This window comes from Sorex araneus, chromosome 6, assembly GCF_027595985.1.
Source record: "Sorex araneus isolate mSorAra2 chromosome 6, mSorAra2.pri, whole genome shotgun sequence".
Classification (NCBI taxonomy): domain Eukaryota; kingdom Metazoa; phylum Chordata; class Mammalia; order Eulipotyphla; family Soricidae; genus Sorex; species Sorex araneus.
The window spans coordinates 165,488,263-165,507,367 of record NC_073307.1 but is presented as its reverse complement, the minus strand read 5'-3'; the positions used below and the strand labels follow the sequence as shown (position 1 = coordinate 165,507,367).

General features: G+C 65.4%; 3 protein-coding genes across 6 annotated transcripts; 1 reads left to right on the top strand and 2 right to left on the bottom strand.

Annotated features, from left to right (window-relative positions):
* Positions 1–3,415: 3,415 nt before the first annotated feature.
* On the bottom strand, positions 3,416–9,230 carry TBC1D10C (TBC1 domain family member 10C). The gene is made up of 10 exons (XM_055144030.1): positions 8,568–9,230; positions 8,202–8,365; positions 7,567–7,666; positions 7,301–7,408; positions 7,121–7,227; positions 6,876–6,990; positions 6,475–6,540; positions 6,214–6,403; positions 4,304–4,458; positions 3,416–4,084 (listed from the first exon to the last, which is right to left on the bottom strand). Exons 2-10 carry the CDS (start codon positions 8,336–8,338, stop codon positions 3,743–3,745), a joined length of 1,320 nt encoding a protein of 439 aa, XP_055000005.1. The 5' UTR covers positions 8,339–8,365; positions 8,568–9,230; the 3' UTR covers positions 3,416–3,742.
* Positions 9,231–9,361: 131 nt separating this feature from the next.
* On the top strand, positions 9,362–11,745 carry PPP1CA (protein phosphatase 1 catalytic subunit alpha). The gene is made up of 7 exons (XM_055144037.1): positions 9,362–9,519; positions 9,906–10,037; positions 10,145–10,375; positions 10,680–10,784; positions 10,868–11,091; positions 11,169–11,303; positions 11,371–11,745. Exons 1-7 carry the CDS (start codon positions 9,465–9,467, stop codon positions 11,479–11,481), a joined length of 993 nt encoding a protein of 330 aa, XP_055000012.1. The 5' UTR covers positions 9,362–9,464; the 3' UTR covers positions 11,482–11,745.
* Positions 11,581–16,642, bottom strand: RAD9A (RAD9 checkpoint clamp component A). Of its 4 annotated transcripts, none has more exons than XM_055144031.1 (11): positions 16,511–16,642; positions 16,362–16,432; positions 16,032–16,160; positions 15,029–15,143; positions 14,857–14,956; positions 13,586–13,695; positions 13,398–13,507; positions 13,241–13,305; positions 13,036–13,167; positions 12,194–12,401; positions 11,581–12,112 (listed from the first exon to the last, which is right to left on the bottom strand). In XM_055144031.1, the coding sequence occupies exons 1-11, from the start codon at positions 16,542–16,544 to the stop codon at positions 12,017–12,019; spliced, it is 1,170 nt and encodes a 389-aa protein (XP_055000006.1). In that variant the 5' UTR covers positions 16,545–16,642; the 3' UTR covers positions 11,581–12,016. The 4 variants fall into 4 exon arrangements, with proteins under 4 accessions (XP_055000006.1, XP_055000008.1, XP_055000010.1 ...); XM_055144033.1 differs by having other exon boundaries at positions 16,032–16,088; XM_055144035.1 differs by lacking the exons at positions 13,586–13,695; positions 14,857–14,956.
* Between the last annotated feature and the right edge of the window lie 2,463 nt (positions 16,643–19,105).

Below are 19,105 nucleotides of genomic sequence, written 5' to 3'. Positions count from 1 at the left end.
GGTGGCTTCGTCCGTCCCTTGTATTTCCGTCTTGCTTTTAACCATGAACTGCATCTCTGCAGTCTGGGTTCACTCGTCCTCAAACAGGGAGGAGGAGGCTCTATCTGTTTTGTTTTTCTTTTTTCTTTTTGGGTCACACCCAGCAAGACACAGGGGTTTCTCCTGGCTCTTCACTCAGGAATTCCTCCTGGCGGTGCTCAGGGAACCCTATGGGATGCTGGGAATCGAACCCGGGTCAGCCGTGTGCAAGGCAAACGCCCTCCCCGCTGTGCTATCGCTCCAGCCCGAGGAGGCTCCATTTGGCACGAGCTGTTCCTCAGCATCCAGGTTCTTCCTGGCTCCAGCCAGGTGTGGCTGAACAGGGCTGCCCAGCAGAAGACAAGTGCACAGTGACAAGTGTCTTGAAATTGTCCCCAGCACTGGAGAGATCTGGGGGGGAGGGGCTGTTTTTTGTTTGGGGAGCCACACCTGGCAGTGTTCAGGGCTCCTGGCTCTGCACTCGGGGACACTCCTGGCAGGCCTGGGGTGCTGGGGATCAAACCCAGGTCAGCCACATGCAAGGCAAACGCCCTACTACGCGCTTGTCTATCACCCAGGTCTCAGCGGAGGGCTTTCTGTCAGTGCTTACACTGTATCTTCATTTTAACCACGAACCGCATCTCTGCAGACTGGGTTCGCTCATCCTCAGACGGGGAGGAGAAGGCCCCATTTGTGACCCTCTGCACTTTACAGGTGAGGCTCAGAGCGGTGCTGTGACTTGCCCGAGGTCACACAGCCCTGGGAGACGGAGTGGGGTCTTCTGTCTGCTGGGCACGGAGCCCACTGCGCAGAGAGCAGCACAGCCCTCCCTTCTCCCACCCGCTGGCACCGGCTGGGATGGCCTTGGGGAGGCTGGGGGGCGTCGGGCTCAGGAGAGTGGGTCCTGGGGCAGGCAGGCTGAGCGGGGCCAGGCTGGGGTGCAGTGAGGCGGGCAGATGAGTGAGGCTGGTGCATGCGGCCCACTGCCCCGTGGCCTAGGGAGAAAGCTCAGGGCCTTTCCCCGCATGGGAAGGTCCAGACGGGGGAAACTTGGGGCGGGTGGCTTTGAGTGAGGACCTTGCTCCTCCCAGCCTGAGCACTTTTTTTTCCCTTTTTTGTGGTGCTGGGACTTGAACCTAGGACACCATGTTCACAGAAAAGTGCTCCAGTGTGGAGACACAGCTCCATTCTTTTGCCACTTATGGTATTTTTTTGGGAGGCCACTCCCAGTGATGTTCAGAGCTTGCTCCCAGCTCTGTGCTCAGAGATCAATTCCGGTGGGGCTTGAGGACCATATGGGGTGCCAGGACTCTTATCCCAGTTGGCCACATGCATGGTGAGCACTTTAATCTTTGACCCTCACTAAATGAAGCAAAACAGTTTTTAATTTTAATTAAAAAAATTTTTTTTTCCTTTTGGGTCACGCCCAGCTCATGTGTTACTCCTGGCTCTGCACTCAGGAGTTATCCCTGGCGGTGCACAGGGGACCATATGGGATGCTGGGGACTGAGCCCAGTTCAGTCCCATACAAGGCAAACGCCCTACCCGCTGTGCTATTGCTCCAGCCCCAAAGCAAAATAGTTTTTTTATTTTATTATTTATTATTATTATTATTATTATTATTTTGCTTTTTGGGTCACACCCGGTGATGCACAGGGGTTACTCCTGGTTCTACGCTCAGGAATTACTCCTGGCGGTGCTCAGGGGACCATATGGGATGCTGGGATTCGAACCCAGGCCAGCCGCGTGCAAGGCAACCGCCCTATCTGCTGTGCTATCGCTCCAGCCCCCACAAAATAGTTTTTACAGAAACTAATTTAGAGGAGTGTGAGAGGAGGGAGAGATACAGATGCTAAGAGAGAAGGGCTTGTCCAGGGTGGAACAGCCCCTTCTGGTGCCCCATTTCACTCCCTGGACTGCCCCGGCTGTCAGCCTGGGTGCTGCGGGGTGGGGGGAGTGTTCCCCAGCATTTGGGCTTTTTTCGGGCCCCATGAGTGCACCAGCACTGAGTAAGGACAACCTGGGTCCCGAGAGTGTCGCGTCCAGGCTACTGCCAGCGTTAGGATAACGGGGCTGGACCAAGAAGCTCCGTGCAGGGGGAGAAGGGTGCTGGCCACACCCAGATGTGCTCAGGGGCTCTTGCTGGCTCTGTGACCAGGAGTGACTGTGCAGGTGCTCAGGGGACCATATGTGGTGCCGGGATGGACGCAGGGCCCGCTGCGTGCACGGCCAGCGCTTCACCCCCGGCCTGGAGCTGCCTTCTTGCGGCGGGGTCACTGAGCCGTGGGGACGCTGCAGAGATGCCCCCCACCCCCAGGCTGAGCTGCTGTGGGACCCTCACTCTGAGGCTGAGCACTGTCTAGAGGGGACTCAGCTCTGTGCTCTCCGCTCTTGGGCTGGAACATGGGCAGACGCTTGCCCGGCTGAGTGACGGCTCCCCTTCTCCGAGGCTGCTGGTACCAAGCGCACGCAAGGCGGCCTGGGTGCAGGGGGTCTGAGAAAGGGCCCGTGATTCGTGCGCGGGTGGATTATTGCTAAGCTGCGGGGGACGGGGTGGGGCGCTGACTGCAGTGCAGGGGTGAGGGCACCGTGTAATGCCAGGCAGGGATGGGGGTGGGAGCAGAAGAAAGTACAACCCCGAGGCCAGAAAAAAGGGGCCAAAGGGGTAGGCGCAGGGGAGCCTTGGGTCAGGCCTGGGCCAAGTTCCCTCCCTTCCAGAGCCTCAGTTTCCCTCAGGGAGCCGAGCTGGCCTGGGCACTGCCATTCTCTCCTGGGCAGTGGGAGGACGTAGCAGCCACCAGGACTGACCAATCACACAAACATATTCAGAACCAGTGCATTCCTGCAGCCTGGGGCTGATGTGCTAGAACATTCCACAGGGCTCTGCTGGGGCCTGGGCCCATGTCCCTCACAGTCACGGGGAAGGTCAGGCCAAACATTCGGTCACTTGACAGGTGCGCAAACGCTTCACGGCTCCCGGTACCTGCCCGCACACCGCCTCCCTCCCACCTGTGAGGAAGACCCCAGGGAGGTCCCCCCACCCCCAGGGAATGGCCTGCAGGGCCCCCAACCGCCTGGAACCAGCCCTGTTGTCCTAGCGATGGCTTTTGTCCCCGCACCCACGGGGGCAATTAGCGGGTGTGGGAGGGGGTTTCCATGGAGGCAGGCAGGGGTGCAGTTGGGACAGGGAGGGGGTGGGGAGGTGGGAGGGACCTTTCTCCTTTGTCCTGGCACACTGGACCTTTGTTCTGACCAGGCTCTCTGAGGACAGGGCTGGACAGTGGTGGGGTCGGACTCCGGTTAGAGGGGCTCCTGAGCCAGGGGCGGGGGGGGGGGGGGGAGTGACAGAGGGGACAGAGGCTCCTGGGGCGCATCAGAAGCCTTACCTGCCCCCTGGGCGCCCTGGCATTGGCTCCGGCTGCAGGTAAACGCCTTCGCAGCAGCCAACGGGGCCCCCGGGGGCGGGCCTGGGGCGGGGCGGAGGCGGCTCGGGCTGCAGATCCAGCACCATCCAGGACTCTGCTCAGACTTTATTCCAGGCCTCCCCCCGCACCCCCACATTCCTTCCTCCCCGGGATGGAGGCCGGCCGTGAGTGGGCAGGGGGCCTGCGTCCCTGCGGCCGCCCCTGACCTTCCCTCGGGGCTGAGCACCCGTGGGCAGGAACTGAGTCACCGCAGGCAGCTTCCACGCGGTTGGAGGAAGGGGGCGACCGAGCACGGCCCCTTAGAACCGGGTGTCCAGGAAGGAGGCCGAACTTCGATGGGACCTGGGGGGCCCCTGGATAGGGGGGCCCCGTGCCCGAGTCAGGAAGCCGTGGAACGTCTTGCCTCGGGTCTGGGGCTTGCGCCTGGGCTCCTCCGGGGGCTGGACCACGATGTGTGGCACCTCAGGCCTCCTGGCGTCCGGGCACAGCCTGGCCAGCTGCTGGGCCTGGAAGATGGCCGGGGCCCCGGACAGGCGGTCCTGGGGCCGCGGGGAGGGGCCCGACGCCGAGGCAGGCAGCTGGGCCAGCTGGGTCTTGATCTCCCGCTGCAGGTCCTGCTCCGACAGAGCCACGCCGTGCACCTGCAGGGGGTGGGGCCGCGTGCGTGGGCCTGGTGGGGGGCGGGCAGGAAGCCACGAGGTCCCCAACGCACAGAGCAGGAAGCGCTGAAGGCTGAGGCCTGCCCAGGGGAGCCGGAGACCGCCGCGGCCAGACCTGGGGTTTGCACCTTCTCGGCAGCTCGGAGCACAGGAACCGAGCCTGTCCTCACCTCGACTTCCTGCCTGGGGCGGCTCACCCACCTGTGCCATGAAGACCTCCTCCTGCAGCTGCGCCTGGGGCACGGTCCGAAGGGCCTCGAGCGTCTCCAGGAGCCCGGGGCAGGCCAGGCGCTGTTCCGAGGTGCCCAGCGCCAGGCGCACCAGCGTCAGCCCCGCACGAAACAGCACCTTCACGCCTGCAGGCAGGGGTCTCAGTGGGGGCCAAGCCCCCCGCCGGCCCTCAGCCAGACCCCTTCGGCCCACAGGAGCCAGGATTGCCCAGGGGGCCCCTGGCAAGGACCCCCAGCAGCGCGGAGACCTGGGGGCTGGGTGGCGGGACAGCTCTCTCGGGCCAGCATGTGGAAGCCCAGAGTGCGCCCAGGGATGGGCACACATGTGGGCACATGCACCGGCACACACACACACGAACATGCTCAGACATGCACAGGCACACATAGGAACACACTTGGGCACATGCACATCCATGCTTGGACATACATGGCATACAGACACAAATACAGCACACCCACAGGCACAGATACATGCTAGGGCACACTCATGGCGCACAAATACACACTCAGACATACACAAGCATACGCATGGACACAGGCACATGCACAGACACGGCACACGCATGGATGTGTGCTTGGGCACGTGCATGACACACATGGCACACACATGAATCCATGCTAAGATGCACACAGCACATACATGGACAGACCTGGGTATAAACACAAGAATATGGCTGGACACGTACAGGCACACGTATAAGCACACATAAGAGCACATGCACGGACTCATGTACAGGCACAAGCATGGACATACCTGGGGACATTCATGGACACACACAAGGGCACATGCAAAGGTACAGGCACATACGCACACTTGGACACAGACACAAGCCTGGACACATGCACAGGCACACACATGGGCACATGCACAGGCACGCATGTAGTTACATGCATGGGCAATGCACAGGCACACACGTGAACACATGGGCAAATGCATAGGCACACAAATGGACACAGGGGCACATACACAGGTACAAGGAACTATGAGCACATGCACAGGCACAGACACAAGGGCACATGCTTGGACACATGCATGGACACACATGTAGACACATGCATGGACAAACACACGAACACACATGACATACAAGCACACGTGTGGATACACTTATAGACGTGCACTCATGGGGGACCTCATGAGCCTCAGGGGTACCCGGAAGGACAATCAAGGGCCCTGCCCCACCCCGCCCTGAGGTCAGCACTGAGAGAAGGGGTGAGGCAGGGTGGGGACATGACCAAAGGCCGGGCCGACTCTCCCTTCCACGTGCCCTGAATGTCCTCAGCAAAGTCTAGCCTTTTCTGGGGGCGCTCACAGTGCTCAGGGTGCTCCCAGTCTCGTGTCGGGAGCTGTAGGGATAGTGGGTGCCCGGCGGGGTGGGGGCCAGATCCTGGGCCTCAGTGTGCAGAGTCTGTGCCCCCGGCCCCGGCTGTCCCCACTCCGTGCTGAGTCCGGGCAGCACCCCTTCCCAGGAGACATTCTACCCGCGTTAGGTGAGGCTGCTGGGACTCTGGGCTCCTAACGAGGCAGGGGCAGGGGCGGGGAGCTAAGGCAGAGCCAGAGTCCGCTCCCCCCACCCACCCCTGCTGGCCGTGACACCTGGGACAGAGCTTCCTCCGCTGTGGCTGGGGGACCGGCCAGCGTCTCTCTGGAAACCCTCCCGCTGCTTCCCGACTGGGCACCCCCCCCCCATGCCCCTGCGTGGGCGAGCTATAAATACCGGGTCCACTTGGTTACGGGCCTCCCTTCCCCGCCTCCGGGAAGGAAGGTCAGGCTCTCGAGGCCCTGCTGAGGGGCCCCAGACCCGCCTGGGCTGCCCTCAGGGGGGCTTCAGCTCAGGCTATGGGGCAGCACCACGCGCCCCCCGCCCCCGGCCCGCTCACCCTCGCTGAGGAAGGCGTCCCAGACGCGCAGCACCGTGGGGAAGGGCAGGGAGCGGGCGAAGATGCACAGGAACCACTCGGGCAGGTAGAGCAGCGGCCCGACGCCCGCCCGCTGCAGGTGCTTGTGGGCCCGTGGCAGCAGCCGCCGCAGCAGGGCGGAGAACACCTCGGCATCCAGTCGCACGGCCTCCTGCGCCAGGCCCGGGCGGCTCAGCACGCGCGCCCACCCCTGCCCGCGCCGCCCCCCGCGCCCCTGCTCACCATGTGGGGCCCGTAGTAGCCGGGGAGGTAGGAGTCGCAGATCTGCACCAGGCACCAGAAGGCCTCCTGCGGGCACACATGGGGGTGCAGGCCAGGCACAGGGGCGCAGGGCAGGCCCCGGACACCCTCTGGGGGCCCTGGGGGCCATGGGAGGAAGGGGACTCTGCCTGCGGGGGGGCGGTTCTCAGGGGCCGGAAGTCATGGGGCACAGAGTGCTGAATCTGAGGGCCACAGGGCTGGGAGGACCCCAGAGTTCAAGTCTGGGCTCTGGGGGTTGCTGGGGTTAAAGGTCAGCACTGCAGGGCTCCGAATAAGAAGTGCCGAGGTCCAGGTGAGACCACTGAGACTGGGGTCGGAGGTCAGGGGTCCCAGGGTCCCTGCGGCGGGGGGTCCGCACTCACCTCGGGGGGCAGGTGCATGAGCAGCACGGCGGCCACGGGGCCCTGGGCCTGGCAGTAGCCCTGCTCGGGCCGGTACAGCGTGTAGGCCTTGAGGACCTCCAGGAGCGCTTGCTGCCTGCACCCCAACAGGCGTCAGAAGCCGGTCCTTCGGCACCCCGCCCCCTGCCCCCGATGGGGCCCCTCAGGGACCAGGAGTACCACCAGGGCGGGCGACTGGCTGAAGCCTGGGCATCCCCGCCTCGTACCCGTGGCCCTGCGGTGACACGAACATCTCATGCAGGGGAAACTGCCGGTGCAGGTCCCTGCTGATGGTCTCCACCCACTGGGGGTCCCCCGAGGCCTTGGACAGCTCCTGTGGGTGGGCAGGGAGGCGTGTGTGGGGTGCAGGGTGCAGGGGTGCCGGGGAGGGGCAGGCCCAGCCAAACCTCATAGGTCTTGGGGTTGCTGCTCTGGCACACGTGGGCGCCGCACAGCAGGGGCCAGCAGCGGGCCCGCAGGGCCGACGGGATCCCTTTCCGGCATTTCATCTTGACCTGCAGGACACCAGGGGCCCCGTGAGACAGACACCTTGCTCGAGAGCGGGACGGAGGGCAGGGAGCCTTGGTGTGGGGACGGGGAAGGGACGGGCTGGGGATGCCCCCGACGGTGGAGGCCAACACAGGCCTTCCCGTGCTCTCGCCGGCCCTCTCACCTTCTTGTACCTCCGTGACATGGTTTTGTCCCAGTGTGATGTCATCTCCACCCACTTCATCTCCCGTTGGCGGATGAGATCTGCCGGAGGCTGGCCTGGCCTGGGGGTGTGGCATGGGCACCCAGGTAACCGGGGGTGGGGTGGGGACTAAGGCAGGGGGACCCACTTCTGGGCCCTGGCTGGGGCTCCCTGGGGCATCCTGGAGGCAGGGTGACCTGTCACCCAGGAGTGCCCTGAGGTTGTCATGGGGACAGGAAAAGATGTGGCTGCATGTGGGCGGCAGCGGGAGAGGGAGGGGTGTTGGGTGTGTTTGGGGGGTGGCCCCAGGACAGGGGCACAGCTGCTCGATGGGGGACCACGCTGGAGGCAGCTTCTACTCTGCTCTGCTGTGTGGCCCCAAGTGACCCGGGACCTAGGCTTGCATCTGGGGTGCCAGGTCAAAGATTCAAAGGTTGGTGCAAGCCCTCAAACAGAGGGTGAGAAAGACTGACTGGGCCGTCCTCCACCTACTAGTTTAGGACCCACCCAGAGACAACCGGGTCCCCCTGCATCCTTGAGATTGGGTCCCACGGCTGAATTCAGCCCCCAGCCTCCCCCGCAGTCGGGGCCCCGTCTCTGGTCCGTTTACGCCTTACCTGGGCTCTGCTGAGCTGCCCCCAATGAAGCCATAGCGGTCCGCCTGGCGGTAAGGGCCCGGCCCATTCAGCTCAGAGTCTGACCCCAAAGAGCTGGAGTCATCTTGCGCCAGATCCTCCCCCAGGGCCTGGGCCATGCCGCCCCGGGACCCCAGCACCGCTGGCTGCAAAGTGGGGAGAGCGGGTGTGAGGCACGGCTCCCATCTGCAGTGCCCAGGCTAGGGGAGTAGCGGTCATCTTCAGGGTGTCTCACCAAACCCCCGTGCCCACCTCGAGGAAGGATGGGCCAGGCCCGGAGAAAGGTCAGGCTGCCTGGAGACCCAGCCCCGCCGCACCAGCCCCGCTCACCTCCCTGCAGCACCTCACCTCCGCCTCTCACTTCCTCCTCGATCGCAGCTTCAGCAACCCACTTGGGGCCACTCCCAAATTGGGGGGGTCACCCCTTCCTCCGCAGGGTTCTTCCGCTGCAGACGGGTTCCTGTGTTCCTGCGCTGGGTGTGATGGGCCCCCACCTACCTAAAGGCCGACTGTCAACTCCCCGCCTCCAGATTTTAAGTCACTGTTAAGATGCTCGAGCCTGGGTTTCAACAAGGATGTGGTTAACGGGATGCTGGTTCTTACAAAGTTAATTCTTTTAATTCGCAGGCAACACGGTACATCATGCTGTCCAAAAGGCAACGATGGGTCTGATAAAAGGTTAACTGAACATGCCCCGCGGGCAGGGCAGCGTGGGGCAGGGCTGATGGACCACACTGGGGGGCGGCGGGGGTCAGGGAGCAGTCCTTGTTGAACGCGTGACCGCATCTCGTTATCTCTGATCTCAGTTTCCCTTTTTCGCACTTGGTGGACTTAACCCGTGGTATTACGCGACGGTTATCGCCCGCTTCACCCGCTCGCCGCGCCCAGGGCGGAGGTGGGCAGGGCTGTTTAACTTTCGTGCGTGAAAAACAACTTCCCCGCTCCTTCCGGTCCCAGCGGGCTCCGGCCGGGCGGGGCGAGGCCAGGACAAGCCGCGCCCACCAACCCCGCCCCTTCGCCGAGGCCCCGCCCCCGAGCGCTGCGCCGCGCGGCCGGTGGCGGCGCTAGAGCGCGAGCCCGGCGGCCGGGGGGCGGGGCCGGCGGGGCGGGGCGGGGCGGGGCGGGCCCGGGCGGCCGAGGAGGCGGGGCGGAGGGGCGGAAGGAGCGCCGGGCCGGAAGGAGGCGGTGGGAGGGCGGGAGGCAGGAGCAGGCCCGGAGCTGCTGGGCCGGAGCGGCGGAGCCGCCATGTCCGACAGCGAGAAGCTCAACCTGGACTCTATCATCGGGCGCCTGCTGGAAGGTGGGCCGGGGCGAGCGCGGGGGGGTGGCGCCCGCCGCGCCCTGGCCCCCGGCCCGGCCCGGAAGTGGCGCGCGGGCGGCCCTGCCCCTCCCAGGGCCAGCTTGGACTGGGCGGGGACGGGCCGCGAGAGCCCGCGGCGCCCCCTCCCCCACCGCGGGCGAGCGCGCCGGGCCCCGCGCCCGAGAGCCCGGGGCCCCCCGGGCGGGGTCGTGCCCTCGGGCGCGGGGCGACCCCCCGCGAGTGCCCGGACGGAAGTTAGGGACCGACCTGGGGGCGCCCGAGGCGAAGGCTCAGCTGCCCTTGGCACGAGGGGCATGGCGCCCCTGGCAGTGCCCGGAGGACCCCCGGAGTCGCGCGGCCCTCTGACGCCCTCTTCCGCCCCCCAGTGCAGGGCTCGCGGCCTGGAAAGAATGTCCAGCTGACGGAGAATGAGATCCGCGGTCTGTGCCTCAAATCCCGGGAGATTTTCCTGAGCCAGCCCATCCTGCTGGAGCTGGAGGCCCCCCTCAAGATCTGCGGTGAGTCCCCGGTGCGGCCGCCCGACCCTGCACCCCAAAGTCCCCCGCCCTCCCCTCTCCCGCCCCACCCGCAGCGGACGTGCACCCAGCGCCCCGCTCCCTCGCAGGGGACATCCACGGCCAGTACTACGACCTCCTGCGCCTGTTCGAGTACGGGGGCTTCCCGCCGGAGAGCAACTACCTCTTCCTGGGGGACTACGTGGACCGGGGCAAGCAGTCGCTGGAGACCATCTGCCTGCTGCTGGCCTATAAGATCAAGTACCCCGAGAACTTCTTCCTGCTGCGTGGGAACCACGAGTGCGCCAGCATCAACCGCATCTACGGCTTCTACGATGAATGTGAGCTCCGGGGCGCGGGCACGCAGCACGGCCAGGGAGGGGACGCTGCCCTCTCATGTCCGTCGTTTGAGCACTTGGGGAGCTCTAGTTGGTCCAGGCTCAGCCGGCCCAAAGCGGGGCTGAGCCAGACTTGGCCCTTGGGCCTCCCCTCCGGGAGTGTGGGGGGCCACACCCGAGGTGGTTCCAGGGTAGCATCTGGGGTGCCGCTTTAGGTGTCAGGTGTGTGTGTGGTGGCACCTTCTTGACCTCCCTGGGCGTCTGGGGCACAGCGCGCCCTCACGCGTGTCCACCGCCCCCTTGGCAGGTAAACGGCGCTACAACATCAAGCTGTGGAAGACCTTCACCGACTGCTTCAACTGCCTGCCCATCGCCGCCATCGTGGACGAGAAGATCTTCTGCTGCCACGGAGGTGAGGGCGGCTGTGGCCTCTTCTGGCGGGGCGGGGTGGGGTCTGGACGCGGTCGGTCCGTGACCCGGCCCTGGTGCCCCTAGGCCTGTCCCCGGACCTGCAGTCCATGGAGCAGATCCGCCGCATCATGAGGCCCACAGACGTGCCCGACCAGGGGCTGCTGTGCGACCTGCTGTGGTCCGACCCCGACAAGGACGTGCAGGGCTGGGGCGAGAACGACCGCGGCGTGTCCTTCACCTTCGGGGCCGAGGTGGTGGCCAAGTTCCTGCACAAACACGACCTGGACCTCATCTGCCGGGCACACCAGGTAGGTGGCGGCTCCCGGGGGCGGGGGGGGGAGCAGCGTGCACGGCCCACCCCGCCAAGCTCACGGCCTCCCTCCAGGTGGTAGAAGACGGCTACGAGTTCTTCGCCAAGCGGCAGCTGGTGACGCTCTTCTCGGCCCCCAACTACTGTGGCGAGTTTGACAACGCGGGCGCCATGATGAGCGTGGACGAGACGCTCATGTGCTCCTTCCAGGTGGGTTGGGGCCGGCGGGCCGGGGCCATGGCCGCGTGCCCGGCGCCTGACCAGCTTTCTCTCGTAGATCCTCAAGCCAGCGGACAAGAACAAGGGGAAGTACGGGCAGTTCAGCGGCCTGAACCCTGGCGGCCGGCCCATCACCCCGCCCCGCAACTCGGCCAAAGCCAAGAAATAGCCGGCGTGTGCCCGCCCCCTGCCCCAGGTGGTGGGTTGTACAGAAATCACGAGGCCGGCCAGGGCGCGCACCCGGCCCTCCCGTCTCGGGACACAGAGCCTTGCTGTATTTTTTCTTTTTTTAATGAGTCGGTAGCAGCGTCCGGTCCCCAGGCTCCCTCTGCCTGCACCTGTGGCCGCGGCAGGCCAGCGCGCGGGGCCAGCAGCCGGGCCTGGGGCAGCCCACCTGGTCTCTAATAAAGGTCAACGCTGGATTCTTACCGTGGCCACTGACTCCCATGTCCCTGGCCGCCTGTCTGAACGCCACTGGGGGCCACAGGGCACCTCAGAGGTGTGGGGGACGTGAGGGGGGGGCAGCTCATGATTGACAGGGAGGGAGGGTTGACTCGGGGAGCAGCGATTGGGGCACTCCAGGCCCGACATGATTCTGGGGGCCGGGGGAGGCAGGGCCCTCCGCGTCCTTCCCGGCCCTGCCGCGGGCTGTGGCCACCAGGGCGGGCTCCCTGGGCCCGGACACGAAGTTCCGCAGCGCTGGCTCAGCCTTCGCCTTCGCTGTCTTCGGCCAGCACAGGGCTGGGGCCCTGCGGGGAGCGCGCGGGGCCCAGGATGGAGCCGAAGAAGAGCGAGCGGAACTGGGGGGAACAGGCCGCCATGAGTGGGGCGCCCGAGCCCGCCCTGCCCTGTCCTGCCCGCCCGCTCCTCCAGCTCCCGACCTTCTTGGTGGGGGGCGTCCCAGGCACTGTGCCGGGTTCTGCGTCTTCACTCTCTTCCTCCTCCTCCTCCTCCTCCTTGGGGGGGCTGGGGTTGTGGGGGCGCGGGAGGTCAGGTGCAAGGGAGCCCTCGCTGCTGCCCACTGGCGTTTCCATGGCGATCATGTAGGAGTCGATGTCGTCACCGGCAAAGTCATCCAGGTTGGGCGTGCTACAGGCAGGGAGAGAAGGGGTGCGGGGGGCAGGGCCCCACATCCCAGCCGCGGAGCATTTATTACTTCCTGATTTGGGGGGAGACCAGGATGCAGGCTGCTTCCTACAGAGGCCGGGCTAGGGGTGGGCTTGGAACCCTTTGATCAGAATTCAGGTGGGGGAGGCATGCTGGGGGCCAGGCTTAGCGTGGCCGGGGGAGGGGAGCGGCGAGTCTTGTGAGCTGGGCCACCTGGGGCCCAAACTTCCCTCTTCCCTGGGGACAGGACTTGGCCAGCACTGGGGCCCAGGGAGCGGCTGGGCGGGGGGCCAGGCCCGACTTCCTCTGTTTCAGCGATGCGGGGCCCATCCTCCCGGCCCACCTGCCCTCGCAGCCCCCCCCCACCAGCCCCCTGCTTCCCCGCCTTGGCTGGGGAGGCAGCTCCGAGGGGAGGCCTCTGCCTGAGGAGGAAGCGGCCCGCCCTGGGGGACCCTTCCCGGGAAGGAGGGGGTCTGCGCAGCTGACCAGGAAGACGCAGCCTGTGGGCCGGGGCCTGACAGGAAGCCTGTGCGTGCGGAGGGGGGAGGGGGCGACCCAGCGGCTGCTGCACAGGTCTGCGGGGTGCACGGGGAGGGGGGGGGGCAGGAGGACTCACCCCTGGGACTGAGACTGTGACCTGCGGGGCGCGGAGGGGCCCGGGGCTGGGGCCGGAGGGTCTGGCTCCGAGAGGGTGGCCAGCACGAAGTGGCCGTCCAGCAGGCTGTCTGTGACGGCAAAGACGGCAGGCCTGGGCCGGCCGGGCCGAGTCAGGGCCTGGGCTCGGTCGGGGCCCTCCCTCCCCGCTCCGAGGCTGGGGTTACCTGCCGGGCCCGTCGAAGTGAATGCTCAGAGACAGGTTGGCGGACTCAGCGAAGCTCAGCAGCCCCTGGAGGAGAGGAGGGTGCAGCTGGGCGGGGACGCAGGGCTGGGGGTCCCGCGGGGGCGGGGTGGGGGTGGTCAGGGGCAGGGCCGCCTTACCCGGAATTCCTTGAGGCAGAAAGTGACAGCCACCCCTTCCCGGGCCTGCAGCGTCTGGAAGTCGGCCTCCCCCAGGCTCATCTGGGTCACCATGGCTCTCGCGGGGCTATCTGGGGGCAGCAGACAGGCAGCTGGGCCCACCTCGCCCCGCAGTGCTCCTGAGCCCCCTGCCAGGCCCCGACCCTCACCTGCCTCCTCCTCCTGGTAGCTGCGCAGAATGACCCTGCGGTCCGCGCCAATGCCCAGCGTCACTTCGGCCAGTGCCAGGGGGAAGGGCAGGATGGCCTCAGCCAGGACCCTGGGAGAAGGGCAGCGTCACCCCCAGGCTGCGCAGGGACACGCGTGCCAGTGTCAGAGCTGCTGGGCCTGCAGAGGCACCGCAGCGGGGAAGGCGGGGGCTGTCTGCAGCGTGTGTGGCACGGGGGACCCGCACCCAGGCCGGGTCCTCCCAGCCCTTTCAGGGACCCACATTCACTGAAGTAACACCTGGACGCTGGGGCGGAGTCTGGCGTCTGCCCTTCTACGCGCTTGAAATGATGAAAAAAACGCGCATTTAGGAAATAAATGGCTGGGGCTGGAGCGAGAGCACGGCGGTAGGGTGTTTGCCTGGCACACAGCTGACCGGGATTCGATTCCCAGCATCCCGTAGGGTCCCCAGAGCACTGCCAGGAGTAATTCCTCAGTGCAGAGTCAGGAGGAACCCCTGAGCATCACCAGGTGTGACCAAAAAGGTAAAAAAAAAATGGCTGGGCTGGACAGAGACAGCGGGGAGGGCACTGGCCTTGCGCGTGGCCAACCTGGGTCTGATCCCTGGCATCCCGTACGCTGCCCTGAGCACCACCAGGAGTAATGCCTGGGTACAAGCCAGCCAGCAGTGACTCCTGGGCACTGCCAGGTGTGCAGCGTGATTCCAAAACCACAGTAATAAACCCAAAATAAAATGGCCCGAGAGCTCTGGGCGAGCACGTGCTTTGCAGGCAGGGGCTCCAGGGGCCCCCAGCGCCGCCCCCAATTCCTGCGCGTGGCCCAAACCCCAACTCCCAGAAAACAGCCAAGAAAGAGCCTCCCCGCATGCCTCCCGGGGCTGGCGTGGAGCGTCTCAACAGGGACCAGGCCAGGCGGCTCAGGGTCTCCCTATCCCCCCGCAGACAGGAAGGAAGCAGCCCCCCTCTGAGCTGCCCCGGGCCCAGAGCCCCCACTAGTCCCTCCGTGAGGGGGAGGCTGCCCTGTTCCGGAGCCCCAGAGCCTCCCAGGCTAGACCTAGCGCAAGGGGTCAAAGGGCTCTTTGTGGCTCTGGAGGGCAGGTCGGGGCCTGCTGGCCTCGGGGAGGGCCGGGCTGCAGACGCCCCAAAGGCGGGCGTGAGCGGGGACAGGGCGAGCTGGAAGAGCCCAGAAGCCCTGTGGGGCGGGGAGGTCCCAAGGCGGCAGCTCTAGGCTCGGCCGGGCCTGGCCGCCTCACCGGGCTGGAGCGCGGAGCACGTGGGGACACAGGGTGGTGTCGAAGACGGCCTGCAGGGACTCGCAGTCCTGGAAGGACAGGTTGTGTGTCTTCCTCACCCCTGGATGGGCAGACACGACTCAGCGGGCTGGGCCCCTGCGCCCGCTCCCCGCCCCGCGAGGCGCCCACCCACCGTATCTGCAGTGCAGCTGGACCACCAGGCGGCTGCTCCGGCCGCTGAGGGACAGGCAGCATCGCTCCACTGTCTTCTCCAGCACAGCCGGCGAGCGGAAGACGGACAGGAACGACTGCGGGGGACACGGGGCCGGCTGTGTCTGTGCCCCCTCAGGCTCCGCTGCCCCGTCCACACCCCCTCCGCCTCGGGCGCCCACTGCCTCTCCTGCTACTGGCACGCGATCAGAGCTCTGCTGTGCGGCTGTGCATGGACACACATGTGTGTGCATGGCACGTGTATGCTGTGTGTCTGTAATGGATATGCATGGCTCCTGTGTGTATGCATGCGTGTGCCTGTGTTGTCTATATGCATCTGTATGGTTCCTGTGTGTCTGTGGTGTGCACATGTGTGGCTCCTATATGTTTGTGTATGCATGGGTGTGTGTGGTGTGTCTGTGTGGCATGTCTGCATGCATGTGTGCCCCTGTGGTGTGTTTGTGTGTGCCTGTGGTATGCATGTATGTGTATCTTATGTGTCTGTGTGTGTCTGAGGTATGCATGTGTGTGTATAGTGTCTGTGTGCTGGTCTGCATGCATATGTGTGCCTGTGTGGGTCGGTGTATGCATGTGTGTGTGGTGTGTCTGCATGCATGTGTGTGCCTGTGGTGTATCTGTGGTGTCTGTGTATGGTAGGTCTGTGGTATGCGTGTGGGGCTTCTGTGTGCCTGTGTATGACTTCTGTATGTCTGTGTGCATGTGTGTAGGTGGTATGTCTGTGTGTGCATGTGTGTGGCTTCTGTGTGTCTGTGTATGAGTGTGTGGTGTGTCTGTGTATGTGGTGTGTGTGGCGTGTCTGCATGCATGTGTGCCTGTGGTATATCTGTGTATGGTAGGTCTCTGGTGTGCATGTGTGTGGCTTCTGTGTGTGTGTGTCGGTGTGTGCATGTTGTGGTGTGTCTGTGCGTGGATGTGCTGGGCTCTGTGTGTGATGTCTGCGTGTCCCTCTGCCGGGGCGCCCTCACCTTCATCAGGATCTTGCAGCGCAGGGGGTGCTGGCCGGGCGCGCGGGCCTGGTACTGCTGGAAGAAGAGCGGGGCGAAGAGGAAGCAGGCATAGGCCGAGCGGGAGGAGTTCACGGTGCGCAGGGAGAGCTGGGCCAGGGAAGCGGGTCGGGGACTGTCAGGGACGCCGCCGGGCCCTCTGCGCTGCGGTCCCCGCCCCTACCCCGCTACCCGCCGGCACCGGCCCCCCACGTCCCCGCCGGGAAGATGCTGCCCACGTGCTCGCCGGCGTCCCGCCCGCTGCAGGCGCCTCTGCCCCTGCTGGGCTCCCCCCGTGCCCCGGCCCCTCACCCCGTCTTCCAGAGGCTCCAGGTAGAGCTCGTCCCCGACCCGGGACAGGGAGTGGACGGCCTTGCCAAGCACTGCGGGAGCGGAGCGGAGAGGGGCTTAGGCCGGTGCCCCGCGGCCGCGGCCCCCGCCCCCGGCCGGCCCCCACTCACCCTTCACGTTGCCGCCGGTAACTAGACACTTCATGCTGCCGAGCCCGGCCCGCGGCCGCCGGAGCCGCCGTTCCCTTCGCGCGCGCCGCCCGGGCCCCGCCCCCAGCCGCTCATTGGCTCGCGCACGGCGCACCGGTCACGTGATACGTCACGGCGCCGTCACGTGATGCGGGCGGCCGGGGCCGCGCGGATCCCCGGCGTCGATGTCGCTTCCCGGTTCCCTTTCTCTCGGGCCGTGCCCGTCCGGGATCGGGGTCCTGCTCAGACCGTCCGTATCCATCCCCCGCCGGGACTCGGACCCAGGCAGCCGCCAAGAGCTCTGGGACGAGACGGAAAGCAGCGCTGGCAGGACCCCGAGGTGGGAGGGCGGTGACCTTGGAGCGCAGGCGGACCTCCCGGGGCCGATGCGGGGAGGGGCGGGACGCAGGAGTTGGGGAGCGGGGGGCTCAGCCCTAAGCGGGGGAGTGGATCCGGGGCTGCCGACTGAAGAGGGGCGCTCGACGGAAGCGCTGGAAACGCTCATGAGGGCCGAAGGATGCTCCTATGGCCGGGGCTGCAAGAGGAAGAGGGTCCAGTCGCTGGGAGGGTTCCCCACCCCGCCAAACGGGACTCCAGTTTCTGCGGTGCAGGGTGGAAGGGAAATCCTGGAAGGGCTCTGGACCTGAGTTTCTGTAGAACCACCGGGAGTTCCGCGGTGCTGCGGGGGCTCGAGGCTTCGCTCTCTGCGTTTCCGACTGTCCTGACCTCGCTGGGAGGACGCTGTTTGCTGCCTGGCAGCTCTTAGCCCTGCGGCTCTCGTCCTTCCTCCACTGGCCTCAGGCCTCTCCCGCCGCAGCCTCAGCCTTCCCTAACACACTGGGCGGTGGGAGGTGGGGCCGTCAGTCAGACCCCAGCCTCTCCCATACGCCACAGCCATCCCTGCGACAGCCTGCCCGGGTGTCTCCCTGCGTCTCTGGGCTTGCCGCGGGCTCAGAGCCCTTGCAGGTTTGCCTCCCCCACCCAGCAGCTTGTTGTCAATTACTTCATGACCTGGAAGGCCGCTATCCTCTCTCCACAGAACGGAACTGGCTACCTTCTGTCCTTCCGCCCCTGGGATCTTTGGGGTCTTGCCATGTGCAGTTCCCGGAAGGCTCTTCCTCGGGGCTCTGCTTCAGCTGCCCCCCAAACCCGGCTCTGCACCAGCTGAACCCACATGCTGACTGTCTGCTCTGGTCATTTCTTCCCTGGGGTTACTGATCTCACACCCCGCACCACGTGTCTTCCCGAGAGGGTAGGGGCCTGTCCATCCCGCTGCTGCCGGCAGCCTGGTCCTCAGAGGCACCAGCTGTGCCCATCAGGGCTGACGGGCGAGCGCCGTCTCGGAGTGGCAGGAAGCCCGAGCTCCAAGTCTCGAGTAGCCGCAGCTTCCCCATGGCAGCGCCCCCCCGCACCCTCTGCCGGACAGCAGAGAGCTGGCCAGCCTCCTGTGTCCCCGAGGGGCTCTGCCCGCAACATTCCCTGGCGGTGCCCGTGCACCCAGCATAGCAGGGCCTGGGGCAACTCGCCCGTGCCTCTGTGCTGGCACGTTTGGGCTCTGTGGACTTGAGCATTTTGCAGGGGTCACCACCAGCGGCCCAGGAGCCCGGCCCATTCACTCGCTACAACACTCAGCCCCGCGGTCTGGCCTGATAGTTTAGTGCTTGGGCCTGCGGGTCCACGGGCAGCTCCCAGCTGGAGCTGTCTCCCTGGGCCTGACCTGAGGACTCTGGACAAGGCTGGGGTTGGGGGAAGAAATTGGGGTTTTTCTTTTGTTTTGGAGCCATACCCGGGGTGTTCAGAGCTCACTGCTGGCTCTGAGCTCAGGGACCCCCGACCTGGGTCAGTGGTGTGCAAGACAAGCGCTTTCCCCACTGAACTGTGGTTCCAACTCTGCCTGATGAGGCTGAGCATTGCCAGCGACCGGCGGAACCACAGCCGTACACGGTCATGTGATGACGGGCAGTTACCCCTAGAGTCACATTTACACAGAACCAGTTACACAGTCACACAAAAGGTAGAACCCCCACGGACATACACATGATCGCACAGACAGAATCAGTCACAGCTATAGCCGCAACACATGAGCACAACCCCGACAAAGACCTACACAGTCACACACAGATACAAGCCGCAAGCGTCACAGTCACAAAGTCGCACCCATCCATGGTCACAGTCACACACGATCACAGTCACAGCTGTAACCACACAGGCCACAGCCACATACAAAATGCCACACCACACAGTGGCACATTCAGCGACCCGGACAGAGCCACACTGTTAGAGTCATACACAGTCACACAGTCACAGCCACACAAAGGAGTCAGAAGGATGGCCGCAGAGGCCCGCTCGGGCGCGCACACAGTGACACGGGAGTTGGCTGCCCCTGCGGAGGGCGGGGGCTGCAGAAGCAGGGGTGGGGCCTGGCTTCCTGACGCCTTCCACGTGCGGGCGCTCAGTGCCAGCCCGCTGGCCTCAGGCAGTGCCCGCCTGCCCCTGTGGCCGGGCCACACGCCCTCCCCGCTCCACAGCTGTCGCCGAGCTGTGTGGTGGGCGAGGGCAGCCCCCCAGCCTGGCCTG

Excerpts from the sequence above, each read along its gene's own strand:
- PPP1CA (XM_055144037.1), top strand. The coding sequence starts at position 9,465 with ATGTCCGACAGCGAGAAGCTCAACCTGGACTCTATCATCGGGCGCCTG. Across the intron at positions 10,038-10,144 it reads GGCCCCCCTCAAGATCTGCG|GGGACATCCACGGCCAGTAC; the intron begins GTGAGTCCCCGG and ends GCTCCCTCGCAG. Across the intron at positions 11,304-11,370 it reads CGCTCATGTGCTCCTTCCAG|ATCCTCAAGCCAGCGGACAA; the intron begins GTGGGTTGGGGC and ends TTTCTCTCGTAG.
- RAD9A (XM_055144031.1), bottom strand. The coding sequence starts at position 16,544 with ATGAAGTGTCTAGTTACCGGCGGCAACGTGAAGG. Across the intron at positions 16,161-16,361 it reads TGGAGCCTCTGGAAGACGGG|CTCTCCCTGCGCACCGTGAA; the intron begins GTGAGGGGCCGG and ends TCCCTGGCCCAG. Across the intron at positions 14,957-15,028 it reads CCAGCTGCACTGCAGATACG|GGGTGAGGAAGACACACAAC; the intron begins GTGGGTGGGCGC and ends CTGCCCATCCAG.
- TBC1D10C (XM_055144030.1), bottom strand. The coding sequence starts at position 8,338 with ATGGCCCAGGCCCTGGGGGAGGATCTGGCGCAAGATGACTCCAGCTCT. Across the intron at positions 7,228-7,300 it reads GCAACCCCAAGACCTATGAG|GAGCTGTCCAAGGCCTCGGG; the intron begins GTTTGGCTGGGC and ends GCCCACCCACAG. Across the intron at positions 4,085-4,303 it reads AGGAGGTCTTCATGGCACAG|GTGCACGGCGTGGCTCTGTC; the intron begins GTGGGTGAGCCG and ends CACCCCCTGCAG.